This window comes from Pleuronectes platessa, chromosome 1, assembly GCF_947347685.1.
Source record: "Pleuronectes platessa chromosome 1, fPlePla1.1, whole genome shotgun sequence".
Classification (NCBI taxonomy): Eukaryota; Metazoa; Chordata; class Actinopteri; order Pleuronectiformes; family Pleuronectidae; genus Pleuronectes; species Pleuronectes platessa.
In genome coordinates, this window is record NC_070626.1 from 32,670,322 (window position 1) to 32,692,494 (window position 22,173).

The following is a 22,173-nucleotide window of genomic DNA, read 5'->3' on the forward strand; positions in this document are numbered from 1 at the left end:
GAAAAAACATTGATGCTTTTTATGAATAAAACTTATAAATGTTGATGTAGCTGAAGGAATAACAGTAGAAGCTACATTACAGTTTTTCAGCTGTTTAAATTCATATATATTCATATTTCAACATTCTCTCTGAGTGAAATGCATGTGTTGATGCTCAGCTTTGCCTCCTGTAGGTGGTGGAGGACGGTGGAGCAATGCAGGAGCTCCAGCTGCTGGTGCAGGGTCTGACCAGGAAGGTGGGAGAATCAGAGGAGCGCTACAGCCTCCTGCAGGAGCAGTCGGAGAGCCTGAAGGAGCTGCTGGTCACAGAGAAGGAGCAGTACGCGCAGAAGGAGAACATGTACAAACAGAATGTAGGTTTAAATCCTTCAGGTGATTTCTGATTCCAGTCACAAACACTCAGATGCTTTGAGTGTTTCCTGTATCTGTTTAACATCGATGCATCTGGTCCCTGATGATGGTTTTTAGATCCAGACATTCAAAGACATCCTCATTCAGAAAGACAACCAGCTGGTGGAGATCAACCAGATGCACGAACAGGAGCTCTTCAAGCTCGCAGCCAAGTCTGATGCCAGCGCCGACCTGGAGCAGGTAGTGACATCACTCACTTCTAAACCAATCAGGGAGGATCCTGGTTATTTATACATGCTTCTGTTTTTCTCTTTCTGTTGAGAGGAAATGTAAGAGCTGCTTAAAGCCATCAAGTTAGTGCAGGAGTAAATAATTCAGTGTCACCCATCATATGCCTCTGGCTGTTTTCAGACATGAGCTCTGTATAATGTCCTCAAAACTGGGTCCATATATTTTATTTGTCTCCTCAGCTTCTGAAGGCCCTCAAACAGAAGCTCCATGAGAAGGAGGAGGTGCTGCTGGGTAAAACGCAGGTCATTGATGTTCTCCAGGGAGAAGTGGATGGGAGAGACCAACAGATAAAGGTCAGGAAAGATGACATCTCTACGCTTGTGTATATAATGAGTTTTCTTCATTAATCATGTTATTGCCTTTCTAGATTTAAAGTGAAATGTAATGGCACTTTCTTAACCCCATTGTTTTTATTATGTTCTCCATTGTTCTTCATCATCTTCTCTTGTCCCGGTAGGAGCTGACTGAAAAGCTCCGCCGGCTCCAGGTTGAACGAGAGAGCTTGGCCTCCAAGATGGAGGCAGAGAAGCACGTGATGCGAGCACAGCTTCGCGACCTGATGGAGAAACAGCAGGCAGAGGTGCAGCGACTGACCGAGCAGCATCGCTCACTGGTGGACCAGGCCCAGCAGGACTTCCTGGAGCAGCTGGAGGAGCTGAGGAGAACCTCGGTAGCACCTGCCAGCCAGGAGGCCTCGGGGTCGGGAAGCATGACTGCTGATTCAGCCTCCATCCAAAGAATAGCTGAGCTAGAAGGTGATTACATCATCCTTTTTTATTTTGATAAAATGTTGTCTCTAATTTTAACAAGATTTTTATTCAGATTTTATGTTCTGTGCATCCAAGGAGACACTTTTCAGCACATTTACCAGTAAACCAGGTCAAATACAACGATGTCATCAAACCCACAATCATAGAATGATGAGACCTCAACAAAATCAGTGAGATCTCTTCACCAAATTAAATGCATTTCTTTATTTTTGCAGCACAAGCAAAGCAGAAGACTGATGAAGCCAGCAGATCAGACGCCAAGTTCCTGAAGATGAAAGCTTGGTCGAAGTCTCGGATCCGACAGTTGGAGGAGGAGCTGAAGAAAAGCCAAGTAAACCTAACAACGTTCTGTTCTCTTCTAGAGAAGCCTGGAGGTTTTTCCAATTTAAATCAACCTGCTGTCAGATGTATTGAAAAGTTTTTTTTTAAATGATCCAAAAGAAAATGTTGACAAATCTCAAACTTGATTTGTTTCCCTACTAATATTCCAAACAACATCAGAAAGCAGGAAGACGTCTTCTAAGTAAAAAAAGACCCATTTAAAAGACGGTTGCTCTGTCCTCTTCAGGCTGGAGGCGCCCCCCCGGATCTGACGGCCCTGCGGAGTCACGTCACGGCTCTGGAGGAGGAGAGGGAGGAAAACCTCTGGAAGGTGGAGCAGTACGAGGAGCTCAAGACAAAGAATGGTAACCAAACCAACCCGGAGAGGATGGTTCCCTGGAACTCGTGGTTAAATCTATGAGAAGATCTCTCAGAGTCCACTTACCTCCACTGATTGGCCTCTTATCACCCTGTACTGATTGAGATCACATGCATAAACCATGTAGACACATTTAACACAGGCTTAATATCCATTCTCATGTAGTTGAGAGGCAGAAACTAAAGATAAGTTTATTTATTTGACCTTTGAGCAGCTCTAGATTAACATTTGATCCAGATAAGCTGGAAATTAAAATGTTTCAGTTTGTTTTTGGTTTCTTTAAAAGCAGCCTTGGTAATTAATGACATATTTGATCTGTTTCGATCTTAAGAAAGTGAAATCAAATCCTCTCCAAACACTAATGGTTTCTTTCTTGGACGATACCTCATCCATCCTTTAGTTTTTGTGTAATCCTCCTGACAGACAGACAAACAGCAATGACAACCTAACGTCCTTAACAAGGTGATAACGTCACTTTGATGTGAAGATGAACTTGTCTGATGTTTCTGTTAGAAATGCTGGAGGCCAAGCTGGTGGTGTACGAGGAGCAGCAGAGGAGTCTACAGGCCGACCTGGAGCAGTTCACTAAGAGGGCCACCTCTCAGGTCAGGGGTCCAGGATGTTCATCTTTTAATTCTGCTGCTTCGGTGGCGCTGCCTCCTCACGACCTGTTTCCTCTCTGCTCGCAGGCCAGCGAGTCAGGAAGTGCTGATGACTCTCAGAGCCAGGTCTTGGAATGGCAGGAGATGGTCACGGAGGCGGTCAGTGCCAGGGACCGGGCCAAGGAGGAGAAGGTGGCCATGGCTCTCCGCATCAGCCACATGGAGGAGGAGAGAGAGGGTAAGAGCTTCTGTTAGAGCAGTGAGTCCGAATCCCAGGGTCGCATCATCACATCACATCACATTTCATTCAGCTGACTCTTTTATCCAAAGCCACTTACAAGCAACATGGTTGAGGAGAAAATAATCATGTAGCTTATTCAAAATTAAATTAAATATATCAGTGTGGGAATTTAAACCAGCGCTGAGATCTGCTTTAGATCGTTGTTACTGAGCGTCAGTGAGAGAGTGAGTTAGTGCTTCATCGTGTGCAGCAGCTGGATTATACTGGTGGGTCGTGACTCGAGAATGAGAAACTCTGTGCACCTGAAGTTCTGTTGACAGGACGATCATATCTCAGACACATTCTCTAATGAGCTCCATTAAAAGCCTGGTTCAGACGCTCAGGAGACAAAACCAGTTTCAGTTTGTTTTCTGTCTCGACTCGGCTCCACCATCAAACTCTGATTCGTCTGTGTTGACCACTTGTCTGACTGAACATCATTTTCTTTTTCTTTGTTTGGTAACGGGGAGCGTTCGGTTTGACCCTGTGCTGCCTCCCATCTCCTGGACCCCCCCTACCCCCCACCCCCCTCCCACTCCAGCCCCTGCTCCAGGGATGGGAGCAGCCACTCAGAACAGTTTCCCATCAGTTTTGTGCATGCAGGCTCCTCCTCCACACCTCCAGTGCAGCTCCTGCTCACTGCACTCTCTGCAGTTCGCCTTCACACTTGGACCGAGGCTGAACTGCAGGCAGTACAGTGGCAGCCTGCACTTTAGACTCCGCCCATTTCCTTCTTCCTTTCTCCTGTGTTCTTCCTCTTTTCCATTCCTTCATCCCTTTGTTCTTCTGTCCTACTTTTGTTTCCTTTGATTTCTGGGGTTGTCACACTAAAATAACAATAATAATAATAATAATGGTAATAACCTGGTATCAAATCAAAAAAATGTTCTTCTGTGAAGGAAACTAAACTTGCACTAACTCTGGGAAGAGGATGAGTGAGTGTCTGTGCCTCATCACATGCTGCAGACACACAACAGTCATGTAGAATCTGTGTCTGTGTGTTTGTAGCTTCACTTTGCAGAAGGTGGATAAAAACCATCTCATTCACATCTCATGTTTTCAAATGTTCTAACTGCTCCGTTTTCCTCACAAACCGAATTTAACCAATTCTAAACTGATTCATTCGATGTGGAGTTCTATGTGTCGTCCAGTGGAACCTGCACTTTCTTTCTAGTTCCATGTAAACTCATTTAAATCAAACCTTATTTATCATTAAAGTAACATATTGACCTCCTGTATTTAGGGCTTTTGGAGCTGATGGTGAAGTTTGTTGTAAATCCACCTCTTTCCTCAGTGAATTACACTTCTGGGTTATGACTGTAGGAGGTGCAGTTTTTCCATTAAAGGTCCTTTAACACACACACACACACACACACAGACACACAGACACTCAGACACTCAGACACTCAGACACACAGGGGTCGGAGTGCAGGGACATTTCCCCTCCAGTGAGCGGCTGCTGGTCTTGTACCACGCGTTTGCATCCATGTTAAATTCACCCTGGTCGTCAGAGAACATTCAAGTTGTCTTGAAACCAGAGAAGCTCTCGCGTCTCTGTCGGAAACTTTTCTAAAGTTTTGTTTGATTAAGTAAGTTCAGTTCATCATAGTCCTGCCTCAGATTTAACATTTATTTCAGGCTCAGGATCATCAATCAGAATTGAAAGATGTTTGGGATATTTAATGACGTCCTATTGATCGTAATTGATCTTCATTCATTATTAAATAAGAGCTAAATGTTTGTTCAACTAAATCAATATAAAGTGCTTGTGAAACTGGTGAATCAGCAACAAGCTGTCCACACACAAGTTTCACAGCTCGACTGAAAACCCTCAGAGACGTCAACACTCTGACTTTAACTTGAAGTGAGACCGAGTTAGTGACTCATTCACCTCCTCATTCAGTCCATCACTCATAAGGCTGGGAGTGTTATTGTTGTGTCCGGTTTTAAGATTTCATCGGTCTGCTGTGGTGCTTATCTTTCAGAATGATGATGTCATACATGGTGTCAATCAGCTTCTAAGTTTGAGTTTACTATTTCCTAAGAACAGAATCTAAATCCAGAGACTTTAGCTTCAGTACCTGCTTTGCTTCTGCTTTGCTTCTGCTTTGCTTCTGCTTTTCCATCAACTGTAACCAAGAACTCTTTGTTCATGTCTGTTGTGTTATTTATAACCAAACCACAACCTTAGACATGATTAATTAATAACCCCCTCCTGCTTTACAGTTGACTAATATCACTTTATAAACTAATACAACTAATGATTAACTGGTTTGGTTTCATGAATAATGCTTGTGTCTCTCCTGCTCTCACCTCCTCCTGATCTCTGCTGCTGTGGTCAGTGGAGGTGAAACCTCCAGTGTGAGGCCGACCGGCTCTGTTCTGCATCAGACTCACTTTATTCAACCGGTTTTCAGACATGAACTTTATGTTAGAACACTAATGAGTCAGTTGCTCCGGACATTTTCTGGAACTTCTTCTGCAGCCTGCTGGTAAAATATCTGGAAAATGTCAGAGTGGACGTGTTGATGAGTTTTCTAACACGTGACCAGCATGAAACTGGAAGAACACAAATACCTCAGGATGAAGAAGAGGAGAAGGAGAAACTCTAACTACAGACAATCGGGTCTTCAGTCCATGTCTGAAAACAGAAACAATGAGTGTAGATAATCTGATGCATTATTTCAGTATATTGTCATAGTGCGTTTGAATCCTTGCTGAATAGAGCCGGTCTGAGCTGAGCCCTGAACCCACACTGACCACAGCTTCACCCACTCACTGTTTCTCTTCCTCGCCCACCTCTCGCTCTGAGCTGCCTCCCTCTCCCTCCACCCACACACCTGAACCCGCCTGTCACAAAACAGATGGGAACGTGTTTTGTTCGGTCTAATCTTCTTGGCGTTGCCCTGCTTGCATCCTGTTCGTATAAAAGCATAATCCCCCTCAGATGTGCACCCCTCTGGTGTCACTCTAAATAGCTGTCTGGTCTCCCTGTTGAATCCTCAGCGAGGAAACGTTGTCTTTCAGTGTGACTCAGACACACGGGTCCTCTCCTCCCCCCCACAGCCTCTTCTCCTGCTCGTCTCCCACATGTTTGAATGCTGTTTTGTTGCTGTGCAAACTCGGTGCATGGCTCTGACCAGAATGTTGCTTTGGAAGTGTTGCTCAGGAGCTTCATGCAAAAACAAGAGTGAACACAAACCTGGAGTTTGAGTAACTTCCTCTTTCTCCATCCTTGATTCTCTGTTCCTGTCTGGATGTAACTGTTTCTCTTTCACTGAGTTTATTTGTGGTGTTGAAAGTGCCTCATCTCCCTCTTCATGGAAACCATCAAACACCATCTGTGCCATCACACTTCTTCTCCACTGTCCGTCTCTGTCCGCTTGTCCTCACATTATGTCTTTCACTCTGCCGTCACGCTGTCCGGTCCCTTTTATACCCTCCTCCCATCCATAAACACATCCTCAAGCAAACCCTCCCCTTTCCCTGTGGCACAAAACTGATTGAGGATGACTGGTTCTTTCCTGGCTGCTCCGATCCAGCACTGGCCTCTCGGCAGCAGGAGTTGGAGGAGGAGCTGGCTCAATCCCGGGGGCTCGGCCAACACAGGCCCAAGAAGCTAACGGCCCCGGCCCAGCGCAGCCTGCAGGTACGTGCACACGCTGACACACAAAAACCCTCTTTATTTATGTGTTTAACGAACAAGTCATCACATGATTTAACTAATTTATACAATCTCCATTTTGGTTTTCCTTTTTAAACAGAGGACATTAAATTCATTAGGAAAGATCTCACAAATGGGCCCAGACAGTGGGACAGAGATGTAATTTGTCTTTCTAAGACGTTAACAATCCAATGTATGTGCATGAAGCATAGAGCTGCAGTGGTTAGCTTAGCTTAGCTTAGCGTCACATAAAGACAGGAAGTTGGCCAAAGAACCTCTGATCTGTTTCAATCTGCACAAACAGAAAGGTTTTGAGAACCTGTTGCTGCTCTGGTTGAGTAAAGTGTGTCGCCCCCTGCAGGAGGACTTTGAGTTTGACGGACAGGTCCAGTTCCAGGACCCTCGCGGCGCCTCGGAGAGCACCGCCCCGATGGAGGGGGAGAACATGGGAGGTTGGTGGCCCGAGTACAGTTCCCCCGATACAGGTGTGAGATCCGCTAGACAGTTTACGCCGGCATGCACACAGTCATCTGCACATTACTTTGGGAAACTTAAGTTGCCTTCGGGTTGGTATTTTTGTTTTTACCATAAAACTCCAGACTGGTTTTACTGCGTGTTGGATCGTGGCTGTTTGTTTGGTGTTTGGTTCAGTTTGACTTCTCTTCCACGTGTTTGGGTCAAACTCTAACAAGCTCATCCTCAGGTCATTAAAACTAACTCTGGGTTCATTTATTGAGTCAATTCATTCGCTGGTCTCCATTGTGGTCTGTTGACAGTATTTTCTTTTGACACGTGCATGCTGGTTGAGCTGGCTAGTGTTTGTCTGGATGACCTCACTGAGTGTGTGAGTGTATAAGTGTAGGTGACTGAGGCTCCTCATCTGTGGTAAGTTGTTTTCCATTGTTTGCATGTTCTGCTCATTTCAAGTTTTTCTCATCCTGTTTCTGTTCTTTTTAAGTTGCTTCTTATCCCAAAGCCAAAAAATACATCATCAAATATCCAAGAAACAAAATAACTAAAAGAAAAATACACACAAAATGAAAATAGTTTTGTTCCAGATGGAAATCTGAATGATGTAAGTTTTGGTTGTTTGGAGCGAAGCCTTGTTTCAGTAAATTAATCTTCACTTTCAAATAAGCTGTTTTCAGACCTGGACTGTAGTCTGACATGTTCCTCCCATGTTCCTCCCATGTTCCTCACATGTTCCTCACATGTTCTGGAGGTTCTGTATGTGAGAACAGACGTCTGAGTCGGTGTCTCTGAACATGTCCTGGATCTTCTCCTGCAGCCTCCTGGTAACATGTGTGTAACATGTCAAAGTGAGTCCATGTGAGGAACCAGCAGGACAATGTGTGGAAGCTTCCCAGTGAGCGAGTGGACATGTTGATGAGGTTTCTAACACGTGACGGACGTGAAACTGGAAGAACACAAACATCTCAGGATGAAGAAGAGGAGCCGGACACGTAGAAGACGAAGACGTCCACTTGGAAACACGAGGAGATATCAGATCTTCTGGTGATGAGGGCCGACGCCGGAGTGGATGAGCTGTGAACAACAACACTGATCTTTCCACAGCAGAGTTTATACTCTATGTCCCGCCTCCTGCTGCGCTACAGGCTCCGCCCCTGCTGCTCTACAGGCTCCGCCCCTCGCCTGGAAGTTCCCTAATGTTACTGTTCCATGTTCCCCGAGTCGGACCCGCCAACCGGCTGCTGCTTCACGGGACAAACACTAACTCCCAATTTTCTGAAAAAGTTCATGAGTCCATGTCTGAAAACAGTTTATAGACTTGTTTCTGTTTCCTTTAATTCTTCAACTGTCTGTAATTTAATTCCACCTCCGCCCGGTGATGTCACCAGCACCTGTTCTAACCTGCTCTCTGTCCTGGTGACTCCAGATGGTTTGCGGTCTGTGGTGGAGGAGCTGGAGCTGGAGAGGAACCAGCTGCAGGAGCAGATCCTGAGTCTGGAGGAGCGCTGTCAGGATCTGGAGGATCGACAGCAGCTGCAGTCGCGTATGGAGGCGTTTCAGGTAACCCCCCCCCCCCCCCCCCCCCCCGGGAGCTCATCCAACCACACGCCTTCTCCTTATCCACTGTCGGTCGTGAAGATGTTGAGTCAATGCCGAGTGAATTGCATGTTTCCCCTGAGGACTGGGATTTTGTAACAAACCCTTCTAACACAGGTGACGTTTGATGTAGATGAAGATGAGCAGCCATGTTGGGTCCCTCAGGTGTGTTGGGTCTTGTGTGCGCTAGAGAGCTCCTTTGGCGGTGGCGGCTAACGTGTGGTGTGCTTGATTAACCTCGGACACTTTGGTGGAATCACGTTTTAACGAGTGCAGCAATGTGTCGCAGACTCACTGGGTGTCGTGAACCTCACAGACGGTGGATATCAGTGTTTGTTACCATGTGAAGATAAAAACAACTGACCGGTGATTACACATGTCCACTGACGCTCGTCTCCGGGACGTCTGCTGTCGTCCTCGTCTGTGTGCAGTGACCGTTTCTTCATCCAGTTCTGTTTGAACTTCCTCTTTGCATATTGATGTTTGTTGTTGTGGTCCCACAGAACGAGTCCGAGAAACTTCAGAGTCAACTCGCCAGCATCCGAAGTCAACAGAGCAGAGACGCAGAGAAACACCAGCTGCTGGTCGCCAGTCTCACCGAGCAGCTCAAAGGGTAAAAGCTCTCTGCAAACACCTGCATCTGATGACATGGAAAGACAGCAGCACAAATCTCACTAATAGAATCTAATTGTCTTTCTTATAATATATGCATTCATCAACTGTTAGATAGTTGGTTATAGTGTCCACCAGGGGGCATCTCTATAAAAACGTTTGCTCAGCTTGTTTCTCTGATAAGTTAAGATCTCAATGTGCATCTGCTTCGTTAAAAACCACCAAGATCTAAACAGTCTCTTAAAAATGGGACTTAGAAGTGGATAAAGTCACTTTCTGACAGACAGACACTGATGCGACGTGTGAACTGTTTGTGTATTTTTCAGACTGAGTAACACACAGGAGTGTCTGGAGAGTTCTCTGATCGAGAAGGAAAACACTTTGGCTAAAACGTCGGAGAAACTTGAGCTGATCGGCAGCCTCAGAGAATCTCTGAGCGAGAAAGAGCTTCAGTTCAAAGACGTGTCTGACCGGCTCCTCCAGACCGAGCACACTGTGAGTTTGAGCTGCGTTGTGAAGGATTCTTCTCTGTTTGTTGTGCGTCTGTAGTTCATGACTTTTCCTTTTCCTCCTTTCAGCTCGACAACGTCTCCATGAAATGCAGCAGCTCGGAGAAACACTGTTCGGAGTTAAAGACCGAAGTTTGTGACCTCACGCAGAAGTTTACTGTTCTGAAGGAGAAGGTGTGATTTCTCAAACAAAAACATCAATATTTATGATTTCTGTTCCACTTAAATCCATTAAGGCCTGAAGCTCCGAACAGAAACCACTTCTGAAACCAGAGGGTTTTCTGAAGAGCTGACAGAACTGCTGTTTACAAAACAATTGATGGCTTAAAAATGTAGTTTTTCATGTAAAAATTGCCTTTTTCCTAAAAGCACATAAACATTCTTAATAAGATATACTCGCTGAGACTCCTCCCCCTTCTTCTTCCTTCTCAAACATGTCTCTTACTGACTGAGCCTTGGTCAGCAGGTCAGTAGGAATTAATTTGTCATCATCGGTTTCATCTATGATTTGTTTGCTGAAAATTATACAAACTAAATTTCCCATAATGCATTTCCCTCGAGTACTTGCGTACTTCACGATGTATTTCATCAGTCACAGTTTTCATCCGGCTCTAAAGGACGGAGCACACAGACGTGGCTTCAGGTCTTAATGGGTTCAGTCATTTTTTCCTTCATGCAGTTTTTGCCGTTAATCAGATAAATCAACACTTTCATAATGAAAATGAAAGTGGAGAAATGTTCTATGGATGTGAAGTTTATTGTTCTTTTTTATCTTCTCATTTTCAGACACAAAAGCAGGAAGTCACCATAGAAGCTTTACAGACGGAGCTGGATCAGACCAACGAGGAGCTGGACAAACTGAACTCCGCCCACCTGGAGGAACGAGCCCAACTCATTCACGATCTTCAGACCTGTGAGCGGGAAATTGACAGTCTCAGAGAAGTCGTGTCAGAAAAGGACAAAGAGATTTCAAGCCTCTCTGCCAACATGGTGGAGTACACGGAACAGATCACGGTTCTGAAGCAGGAGATCAAACTCAAAGAAGAGAACCTGGTTCAGGTAGAAGCGGCGCTGAGGCGAGCGGAGCAGCAGGCCATGATCATCAGAGACTCACAGGATTCAGACCAGCAGTCTCTGAACAGCAGGATCACAGAGGCGGTGGAGAGACTCAAGGACACGGAGACAGAATTAGTCAAAGCCAAAGAGGAGAGAGAGTCCAAAGAGGCGGAGGTGGAACAACTGTTAAAGCAGCTTGAAGACGACAAGAAAACTATTCAGGAGCTTCGAGTGGAGATTCAGAAACAGACTGTGAGCCATCGTCATCATCTCTCTGAATGTGAGACACACATCACCTCGCTGAAGGAGCAGCTGAGGTCATCCACAGAGAAGCTGCAGGAGTCAGAGGGACTGGTTTCACAGCTCCAAGACAAAAACATCAGCAATGAGGAATTACAGCAGCAGCTTCATGACAAGGAAGAGACGTATGAAAAGGAGCTGAAGTCCTTCAAGGAAGAGCACAACAAGCTCCTGGCACAGGTGGAGAAATACAAGAATGAGCTCCAGACATTGTCCAAACAGTTGGAGGAGCAGGTGCAGAGCGAAGCACAGATCAGAGAGGAGATGAGAGAGAAAGTGGAAACAATAGAAACATTGGAAAAGCAGCTAAAGACGACCGGTAAACAAACTTCAGAGAAACAAAAGTTGAGCAATGAGCTAAAAAACAAAAATGAAAACATCTCCAAACTCAAGAACCTGTTGAAAAGCACGAAGGCGGAGAAGCAGCAGCTGACTGAAGAGCTGGAGCTTCAGAGGCGGAGCGTCAAAGAGCTCAATGATACGGTGACGACAGCAATGGAACTCAACAGCGGCCTGGAGAATCAAGTGCGCTGTTTCGCAAACGAAAAATACACACTTGAAGAGGAAGTGAGCGAAAGTTTGGAAAACATTTCACACGTCACAGCTGAAAAGGATTCTTTACAAGCTCAAATATCTGAGCTGGAGACACAGTGTTCACAGATTGACAGAGTTGTTGAGGGGCTACAAAGAGATAAAGAGGAACTGACTCTTCAAGTTAACGAGTTAAACGGAGTCCTTGAGCAAAGCACAAACTCAAACTCAGAGATGCTGCTGGAGAAAACCAACAAATGTAGTCTCCTCAGCCAGCAGCTCAGGGAGCGGGAGGAGAAAGTGACCGAGCTGCAGGAACATGTGCAAACCTTGAGTTCGGAGGTCGAGCAGCTCCGGTGTGACGTGGCTGAGAAGGAGAAAACCTCTGCTGAGCTTCACGCACAGTTAAAGGCCGAACAAGACCAGCGATCACAAACTGAGGAGACTCTGGGTCAGCTGCGAGGACGGGAGAGCAGCCTGAGGTCTGAGTTAACGGAGAAGGTCGCCGTGTTGAAAGAGAAGCAGGACGAGTGTCGAGGTCTTCAGGATGAAATCACAGCTCAGAAGAACATGGTGTCCGAGCTGCAGGAGGAGCACTCACAGCTCCGACTGCAAGTTCAGACCAGAGATGAAATGTTGGACAATGCGACACAACAATGTCAGAATCACAAAGACAAACTGAACGTAATGAACGAGACTGTCAAGACTCAGAGTGATCAGATCCGTGTCATGGAAGAGAACGCCAGGAAGCTCCAGAATGAGGCCGAGGTGAAGCAGACGGAGATGACTCGCTTAGACGAGCTCATCCAGGCTCTCACAGAGGACAACCACCAACTGGGAGCTGCTGCTGAGTCCAGAGAGAAGGAGCTTGCTCTTCAAACATCTGATCTTGACTCGCAGCTTCAAACGACCCTGGAACATAACTCCAGTCTGAGCATGAAGATCAGCAAACTAACAGAAGATAATCAGAGACTACAGGACGAGTTGGATCAGAACAGCAGATCCGTGTCTGAGCTGACCACCGAGATGAGTTTACTTCGAGAAAAAAATGCTGGGCTAGAACTCCACATCTCAGACAACGAGAAGAGAGTCAGCAGCTTGTTGACGGAGAAGAAGGAGCTGAGCGCTGCCCTGGATGAATTAAAGAATATCCTCAAGGAGAGTGAGCTCTCCAATTCAGCAGGTTTGCTTGAGAAAACAAGTGAAAGTGCAAATCTGTCAAAAACCCTGAGAGAGAGAGAAGAACAACTTCAAAGTTTACAGGAGGAAGTTGACAGCTTAAAATTGCAAGAGTCACAACTCAATATGTCTTTGAGTGAGAAAGAACAGACGTTAACAGAGCGGAGGGTTCAGTCGGAGGCTCATCAGGATCAACTGCTGCAGCTTCACGACACCGTGTCTGCGCTTCAGGAACAAGCGTCTGTCTTGAAGTCCGGGTTGATGGAGAAAGACGCATCGATTCAGCAGAAAGCAGAGGAATGTAGCGTTTATCAGAAGGAACTCGTGCTACAGAAAGATCTTGTATCACAGCTGCAGGCTGAGGTCGAATCCACTAAACGGACGATAGAGCAAAAAGAACAGACGTTAAGCAAAGTGTCAAAGGAGTTTCAGAACCACAAGGATGAGCTGAACAAGAGGAACGAGTCGGTGATGTCACTCAGCGCTCAGCTCGGTGCCATGAATGAGAACGCCGCAGAGATGGAAGCTGAAATCAACAACCTGAAGGCGGAGGTGCAGAAACTCCAAGCAGAGAACTGTCAGCTGACACAAGAGGCCGGCCAGAGCAGAGCAGAGATCATCGATTTTAAAGACAGCTTCCAGGCTCAGAATGAGCAGAATACCAGATTAAAATCTGAACTTCTGAACACGGTGACAGTTCTGTCCAAAGCACAGGAAGAGGTCGCAAATCTCCAAAAATCTGTCAGCGGTATGGAACAGGAGCTCAAGACGGCGCTCTCCGAGCAGGAGACGCTTCATCTGAGCGTGAAGGGAAAAGACGACCGGCTGAAACAAGAGGAGAGTTTGATCCAGCAGCTCAACGCTAGAATCACTGAGCAGGAGCAGCGGCTGAAGCAAACCACAGAAGACAAAGTGAGTTTATGTGCAAAAGTGTCCGAGCTGGAAGATTCTGCCAGGAAGCTCAGAGGTCACGTTGACAGCCTCACTGCAGAGTCGTCCATCCTGAAGAACACGCTGGAGAATAAGGAACAGTCGAGCCTTGAATATCAGAGTCATTCTTCAGCCGCTGTCGAAAATCTTAATTCAACTCTACAAGCCCGAGAGGCAGAAGCTGAGAGGTTGAAGGAACAGACTTCACACCTGGAAGAATCCGTCTCAAGGCTCAGCAGCACCCTCCAAGCACAGCTGGCTGAATCTGAAAACCTGAAGAAGGCCCTGGTGGAAAGAGAAGCCGCTCTTTTGAACCAATCAAAGTCTCTTCAGGACGTCCAGAGACAAGCAGACGAGTCCTTGCTCTTTAAAACACAGTTCATGGAAAGCACTGAGCTGGTGTCGCAGCTACAGAGTCAAATTCAGCTCCTGTCCACAGAGTATGAAAACCTCCGAACGCCTGCAGAGGAAACGCAAAGTGCCTTCAAGAACCTACAAGAGAAATATGCAGCCAACTTGGAGGAACTGCAAGACGTGAGACTGCAACTGTCCCATCGAGCTGATGAGGTGTCCAACCTTCAGAAGTTACTGGAGGATTCCAATAACGGACATCAGGGGGCGAAGATCACCATCGAAACACTGAGACACGAGTTTTCAGATATGAAACACAAACTCAAGAAAACCAAAGACCTGAACTCAAGTCTCTCAAAGGAAAAGGAAGAAGCTTTCTCTTCTCACCAAGCTAGTGTGTCTCTGCTGACTGTGGAAATAGAAAGGCTCAAATCCCAACACCTTCAGGTCGCTGCACAAATGAATGCGCTGACAGAAAACCTGGAGCAGAGGGAACTGGCTCTGCATGCGATCAACAGCCAGTACACAGCTCAGGCTAAACATGCTTCTCAGCTGGTTTCAGAAATACAAAAACTAGAGGAGCAGAATAAGAGGCTGAGCGAGGAAATGAGTTTGTCGACGGCAGAGCGTCAGAAGCATCTTGACACCGTCTGTAAGGAGAGTTCACGTTTGCAGGAGGAAGTTAGGAAGCTCCTCGCGGTGAAGGAAGAGCTGGAAACCAGTCACCATCAGATCCGGACATCGCACGAGGAGCTGCAGCTTCAGATGCAGCAGCAGTCCAGCAGCATGAAGGAGAACATGGAGCAAATGGTGTCGGAGAGGGAGATCCTTCAAGCCAAGGTTAGTGCCAAAGACGAAGAACTTTCTCAGTTAACAGAAAACATTCAAAAGATAGAGCAAATTCTGCAGGATTCAGAGAAAGAGTGGCTGTTAGTTCTGGATAAAGAAAAGCAGGATAGGAATCGACTTGCAGAACAATTGAAAAGTGTTGAAAATGAAAAGAAATCTGAAGATGTTAAAGTGAACGCGTTGAAACAAGACTTGGACAGTTTGCAGGAGAAGCTAGCGGAGGCTTCCTCTTCAGTTAGACAAGGGTCGGATCAACTGAGCGCCAAAGAGTCCGAGGCCTCAGCCTCCAGGATTCAACTGGAGAAGGTGTTAGCATCTTTTCAGGAAAAGGATAGAGAGAACCATGATTTGCAGCAGAATCTAAATACTGTGGAAATTGAGTTAGAAAAACTTCTCCAAAGAAAATTACGCTCTGACAAAGATTCAACCTCCTCTGAGAAAGCAGCTGCTCTGAATAAAAAACAAGGCTCTTTACAGGACATGATAAAACAGTTAGAGGACAGACATCAGTCCGAGGTAGAGGCTCTAAGAAATGAGTTGGATAAAACGCTTGATGAAGGAGGGAGGAGTGAGGAGGAGAAGAGTCAACAAGTTTCTCTTCTACGAGACGACGTGGAGCGTTTGAGGACGCAGCTCAGCGCTGAGTCAGAGAACCTGAGAGAAGCTGCTGACAAACTCTCGTCTTTACACAGTGCGGTACAAGCTAAAGATGAGCAGATTAACAGTCTGGGCTTTCAGATCAATCAGCAGAAGGAATTACTCGCTGGACTAAGTCAGCAGATGAGAGATAAAGATGCATCCATCGCTCAAGTCATGGAATCTGCCTCCAACGAAAGAGTGAAACTGTGTGAGGAGAAAACCTCCCTAATGGCCCAAGTGGAAAACAAGCAGCGAGCACATGACATGTCCACGAGAAGGTGTGAAGAGTTAGAAGTTAAACTTCAGCAGTTAGAAGATACGATCTCTCGCTCTCAATGTGAAATCAACTCCACGAATTCAGAGAAGCTCGAGCTGCTTCGGGAAAACAACGATCTGAAAGGGGAACTCGCCAAGTTGTCCAAAGAAAAAGACGGCGTGAAGAAGAAGCTTCAAGCTGCTCTCGTCGTGAGAAAGGATCTGATGAGAAAACTCCAGGAGTTTGAAAAGCAGAAAGAAGAGAGTGTGAACTCTGAGAAGGAGGTTTCGCTTTTCCAGGATAAACTGCAGGAAACAACACATCAAGCTCAGGCAACAGCCAAAATGTATCAGGAACAAGTTTCTCTTCTTGAACACACAATTCTACAGAGAGAGGGAGAGATTGAAGAACACAAAACACAGAGCGAGAGACTTCTCCAACAGTTAGAGTCAGAAAAACTAAATCTGCAGAGCACGTTGAATCAGAAAGAAATGTGTTTGTTAGAAAAGCTGCAAACACTCAGTGACCAAACCTCCGTCATCGAGCAGCTGCAGTCCAACGCTGCAGAGACTGAAAAAGCTTCTGAGCGAGACAGAAACGTTCTGATCCAGAAAGTAGAGCAGCTTCAAGATGAAATCAGGACATGTAAGAATGAGTTAAAGGAGAAATCCTCCTCTGCTGCTGCGGAGTTAGAAAATGAGCTCACACAGGTGAAGTCCGAAAAGGCCGTTCTACAGAAGAAAGCCCAGGCTGCTCTGCTCGCACGCAAAGAGACGCTGAAGAAAGCTCAAGAGAATGAAAAGAAATTAACTCAAGAACTGGCTGAGCTGAAAGACGACTACAAGGCTCTGCTGGAGCAGCGCTGTCAGCAGACCAACGAGCTGAACGCCATCCAGCTCAACTTTGACGAGAAGGTCAGGGAGCTGGAGAACCTCCATCGAACCTCTTTGTCATATCAGGATGAACTGGGCACTTTGAGGCAGCTGGTCGAGGAGCGGGACAAAACTCTTCAAGATCTGAAGATGTCTCTGGCTGAGAAAGAGAGACAGTGTCATTCTCTGTCACTCGTTCAGTCAGAGCTGGAAACAGTTAAATCCCAAGCTGAGAAGATGTCACTGGAGATGGCAACTAAAGAGGAAGTTATCTTAGTCATGGAGCAAAGAACCGAAGCTTTGAAGTCACAACTTCATCTCGCCGAGAACGACCTGGAGAGAGTACGAGAAGAAGTACGAGAGAAAACGGAAGAAATTGAGAATTATAAGCAAACAATCAGGGTCGTTGAGGAAGTGGCCCAACAGGAGAAGCAGGTGAACATCTCTTACCAACACATGAGCGCAAATGAAGAAAAGTTTAAAATCCTAGAGGAAGAAAAGGCGGCTGCTTTAGAGCAGATGAAAGTGGAACTTGAGACAGCTCTTGCTTCAGTTTCACAGAAATCCCTTGAAGTGTTAACCATCCAAAAGACACTAACTGAAACTCAGCAGCAGCTCATTGAGGACAAACTTGTTTTGACAGAGGAGCTTGAAGAAGCACATCTGCATTGTACCGAGACAGACAGGGTTCTGGATTTGCTCAAGCAAGAAAAAGAAAATGCTTTTCAATCGGTCCGTGATCTCAGAGGTGAAGTGACGGCGCTTACCGAGCAGCTGAAGGAGAGAGAGACGCTGAACGAGCAGCTCCGTCAAGAGACGCCTGAGAAGTTTGAAGTGAGACTGAAGGAGAGAGACGAAGCTTTATTGGTCTCTCAGGCTCGAGTAGCAGAAAAGGACGAGCTAATTGCTGCACTTGAACAGCAGCTACAGCAGCGATTAAACATGCACGAAACTGCCATTGAAAGAATGAGAGTCGAGGCTAATGAGCTTCAGAAATCTCAAGAAGACGGCGACAAAGCAAACAGCAAAATCACTCTCCTAACCAGGAAGCTACAAGCTGCTTTACTTTCCAGAAAAGAACTCTTGAAGGAAACTACAACACTCAAGGAAGAAGCAGAAAAGCTTTCAGCCAGACACGAAGCCAAGTCCGATGAATGTTCTGTCCTGGAATCAGCGGTTGTCAAGTTGAAACAACAGAACACAGATCTGGAAACCTCGGTGTCGTCACTGAACGAGGAGAAAGACGAGCTCAACTCCAGAATCGATAGAATCCTTGATGATAACCGCAGTCTGTCAGCGGCTTGTGACAGCTTGAAACTCACCATAGAAAACATCACTCAGCAGAAACAAGCCTTCTCATGTCAGCTGGAATCTCTGAAGGACTCTCAAACTGACGAGCTGTCCAAGTGGAAGTCCAGGCACGCTGAGCTGAAGCAGGAGTATGAATCTCTTTTGGAGGCTTATGAAAATGTTAGCAGTGAAATGGACAAAATGAGACAGCTTTTGGAAGGGGCCAAACGAGACAGACAGGAAGCCGTCCGCAAAGCACACAGCCAGGAGACAGAGATGGAGAAGATACAGAAGCAAGCCCGAGACATGGAGGAAGAAAATGAAAGTATTAAAGAGAGGATGAGAAAATCTTCCAAAGAGAAACTGCAGAGGATTAAGGACCTGGAGGAAGAGAATCAGAAAATCAAACTAGAGTTGACTGAGCACGAAGGAAAGCAGAAGACATTGATGTGCGAGCTGACTGATAGAAATACCGAGCTGGAGGCTGAGATGCGTCGACTTAAAGAGACTTCAGAGGATCTCAGAGAGAAACTTACACAGATACAGGCTGAGAAAAGCCAACTGGAGGAGAAGCTGGAAGACGCAAGCAGCTCCTTGGAAAATAGGCACACGGAATCAAACGCGTACACAAACAACATGCAGCTGAAACTTGATGAAGCACTCGGACTGAATAATTCTCTGACTGCTCAGATCGAGGCTCAGAAAACGGAGCTCGGCGCTCAGTTGGAAATCAACAACTTGTTACAGAAGGAGAAGAAAAGTCTGTCTGAAAGAATTGAAGAGGTACAGAACGATCACGAGCTGCAGCTGGGACAGAAAGACGACGTCATCAAAGAGCTGAAGGACGATATCTACCGTCGCAGCCAAGAGACGATAAGTCTGAACGAGAAGGTGAGAATCCTGGAGGACGACAAGTCTCTGCTGCAGGAGGAGCTCGAAAATGTTCAAGAGATTTCAGACAAAGTGAAAAATGAAAATGAGTATTTGGAGACTGTGATCCTGAAGAACTCTGAAAGGATTGACGAGCAGACAGAGTCCGTCTGCGCTTTGCAAACCCAGAACACACAGCTGGCGTCTCAGCTGGCGGCCATTAAGGAGAGGAGCGATCAGGTTCGACAAGAGAAAGAAGAGGAGCAACTCAAGTTGGTCCGAGGGTTTGAGGAGAAACTCAAGACGGAGCAGAGAGGCAACCAGGGCTCCAAGAACGTGAGGAACGAACTACGAGAGCTGCTCAAAGAAAAGCACCAGGAGATAAATCAACTGCAGCAAAACTGTATCCGATACCAGGAACTGATTTTAGAATTAGAGAGCTCTTTGAAGAGCTCGCAGTCGGCCTGTGACCTCCTGGAGAAAGAAGTGAAGAAAGGCTCAGAGAAAGTCTCGGCTCTGGAGGAGAGAAGTCAAGAAGTCGAAGCTGCGCTGATAACAAACAGAAATCTCCTCCAGGAGGCAGCAGAGAAGATTCAGAGTGTCCAGTCTGAGAAAGAACAGCTGCTTCTGGAAATGTCCCAGCAAAGTAAAAAGTCTGAAGAGAAAAGAAATTTGCCACAAGTTATGGACGAGAGGCAAATAAACGCATATATGCAGAATCAGTTTGTGTTGCAGCAACAGATCGATGAACTCAAAGAGTTGAAAGATGAAGAAAGTGTAAAAGTGAATGAACTGAGACAACATGTGGACGCTCAGAACCTTCAGATGAACACTCTGAAGAGAGCAGCTGAGACGAATGAAGCCAAACTCTCAGCTTTATCTTCCACTGCTCAAGGGGCGTATGCGACCAAGCGCTGGAGCGAAATGTTCCAGAAGACTCTGAACGAGAAGGACAACCAGCTGCTGGAACAGGGCTTTGTGATCAAACGCTTCCTGGAGGACATGAGAGTGAAAGACAAAGAGGTGAATGAGCTACGAGTTACCAAGTCCAGACTGGAGAGGACTCTGAACGAGTACTCGGTCGCTGCTGCTGCACAACAGAGGCAGCTGTTTGTAATGAGCGCCAGCAACGCTGAGCTGAGCGAGTCCGCAGAGCTCATGACTGTGCAGCTGAAGGAACTCAGCGCTCAGGTGGAAAGAACAGAACGCGATAAAAACGGGCTGAACCGGCGGCTCGTGGACAAAGAGGACGTGATTTCCAGAGTGCAGCTAAATCTCCAGCAGGTGGAGAAGTTAAACACCGACTTGGATGCTCAGCTGCTCCTCCTACAAACTCAAAATGACAAACTTCGCGCTAACTTTGAGAAACAGGAGGGAATTTCTCTGCAACTGAAAACGCTGCTTCAGGGCAAAGATGCCGAGATCTCGTCTCTGTTGTCCTCTCGAGACGGACAGATGTCGGGGTATCTGGAGCAGCTCCAGGCTAACTACCGCTCGCAGGTCGCAGTTTACGAGGACAGGTTAACGTCTTCTCGCTACCAAAGGGAAAAGGCTGATAAAGGGTTAAGAGGACTTGAAACTAAAGTCAAAAGTCTGCAGATTAAAGCTAACAAGTCTGTCCAGGAAAAGGAGCAGATGGCAGCAAAGATGGAATCATTCAAGAACTCGATGGTGTCTTTACAAAGTGAGCGGGAGCGACTCATGTCAGAATACAGAATCCTGGAGGCTAAGAGTGAGTTGGGGTTGAAGGGCAAAGACGGCTCTGCTGACGGGGAAGGTGGTGCAGCCAAAGGCCTCAAACATGAAATCAGGAAGTTGCTTCATCAGATGGATGATCTCAACTCTGAGAATGCGATGCTCAGGGCTCAGCTGGTCCGGTACAGGGAGGATTTGAATCAAGTGTTGTCTCTGAAGGACAACCAGTTGAAGGTGCTGCTGAAGAAGCAACAGGAAGTGATTAAAAACCTCGAGAACCAGAAGGCTGCAGTGGACAAGCAGCACAGAAAGTCTCGGTTGGATCTGCAGAAGGAGGAAGAGGTGAGCGATTCGTTGAAAGAGGAGATTTCTAAACTTATATCTCAAGTTTCAAGACAGGAGATGGAAATATCCACTCAGAAAATTGAAAGAGCATCGACAGATGTGGGCAAAGTGATTTCTGATTTGCAGGAGGCTGTGGCAGCCAAAGCGTCCGAGTGTAACGACCTCCAGCAAAAACTCTTCTCTCAGAAAACCTTAAATGATGAACTCAATGCAAACATGCGGCTGGTCGAAAATGAGACGGACAAGAAACTGGCTGAAGCTGAAGATAAATACAACTCAGAGCTGGACACCTTCGAGCGGGAGGTGGAGCTGATGAGGAATGAGCACGAGACCGCTGAGCAACGGGTGGCAGAACTCGCCAAAGACCTTCTCCAAGTGGAGCAGCAGTTATCAGAGGCCAAAACTCAAAGTAAAGATCTGACGGCTCAGAACGAGTCTCTGTGCAAAGCCATGGCTGCTCTACAGAACGACCGAGATCAGCTCATCGAAGACTTCAAGGTCCTGAGGAACCGATATGACGAAGAACTCCGAGAGACTCAGGCAGCGTTGACCAAGGTGGAGCGCAGCTTGCAGGACGCCACCTCGGACCTGGCCATGTTTGCGAAAGAGCGGGACATCCTCATTCATAAAGTCAACGCTCTGGACAGCAAAGACACAGACGCAGAGCTGAACAAGCTGTTGGACGAGCTGACGAAGGCCCTGTCGGAGAAGGAGAGGGACCTGAAGCAGGTCTCCATGGAGAACAACAGCTACAGCAGGCAGCTGTCGGCCTTCTCCAGATCAATGGCCAGCCTCCAGAACGACCGCGACCGCTTGATGGACGAGTTGGCCGGGACCAAACGAGTGGTTGAGTCCCGACAGGGTTCGAGCCCAGAGACAACCTCCTCCACCGCGAGTGTGGAGAAGTCTGAAGGAGGTGGCGTCAGTTTCCTCCAGAGTGAGAGAGACGGCCGGGTGAGTCACGTCCTCGCCTGTGGTGTGTGTTTGGCTGTTGCTTGCACTTTTCTGTCTCTGCTGTGGTTTCATCTGAAAGACATGAAGCATGAAGGGTCCCATTTTTTGTTTCTCCATACCATCGCTTTGACCTGCATGGTATTTTTCTGTTGGGATGCACATGTTCTGGAGTCTGTGAAACTGTGTTTAATTGAACTGTTTCAGATGTTT

The 22,173-nt window shown here is 46.6% G+C and overlaps 1 protein-coding gene across 4 annotated transcripts in view; it reads left to right on the forward strand.

Annotated features, from left to right (window-relative positions):
- The window catches only part of LOC128444960 (golgin subfamily B member 1), a 31,706-nt gene that overhangs the window by 5,245 nt on the left and 4,288 nt on the right, over window positions 1-22,173 (forward strand). Inside the window, exons 7-22 of one of the 4 annotated variants that reach the window (XM_053427686.1) lie at window positions 174-353; window positions 469-591; window positions 822-935; window positions 1,100-1,397; window positions 1,628-1,743; window positions 1,981-2,098; window positions 2,626-2,717; window positions 2,802-2,952; window positions 6,537-6,643; window positions 7,020-7,110; window positions 8,556-8,689; window positions 8,843-8,890; window positions 9,229-9,338; window positions 9,664-9,832; window positions 9,916-10,020; window positions 10,633-21,963. In XM_053427686.1, the coding sequence (XP_053283661.1) occupies window positions 174-353; window positions 469-591; window positions 822-935; window positions 1,100-1,397; window positions 1,628-1,743; window positions 1,981-2,098; window positions 2,626-2,717; window positions 2,802-2,952; window positions 6,537-6,643; window positions 7,020-7,110; window positions 8,556-8,689; window positions 8,843-8,890; window positions 9,229-9,338; window positions 9,664-9,832; window positions 9,916-10,020; window positions 10,633-21,963 (13,287 nt within the window). Of the gene's footprint in view, window positions 1-171; window positions 354-468; window positions 592-821; window positions 936-1,099; window positions 1,398-1,627; window positions 1,744-1,980; window positions 2,099-2,625; window positions 2,718-2,801; window positions 2,953-6,536; window positions 6,644-7,019; window positions 7,111-7,351; window positions 7,544-8,555; window positions 8,690-8,842; window positions 8,891-9,228; window positions 9,339-9,663; window positions 9,833-9,915; window positions 10,021-10,632; window positions 21,964-22,173 lie in introns of those variants that run through there. The other 3 variants (XM_053427692.1, XM_053427701.1, XM_053427710.1) reach the window with 3 other exon arrangements.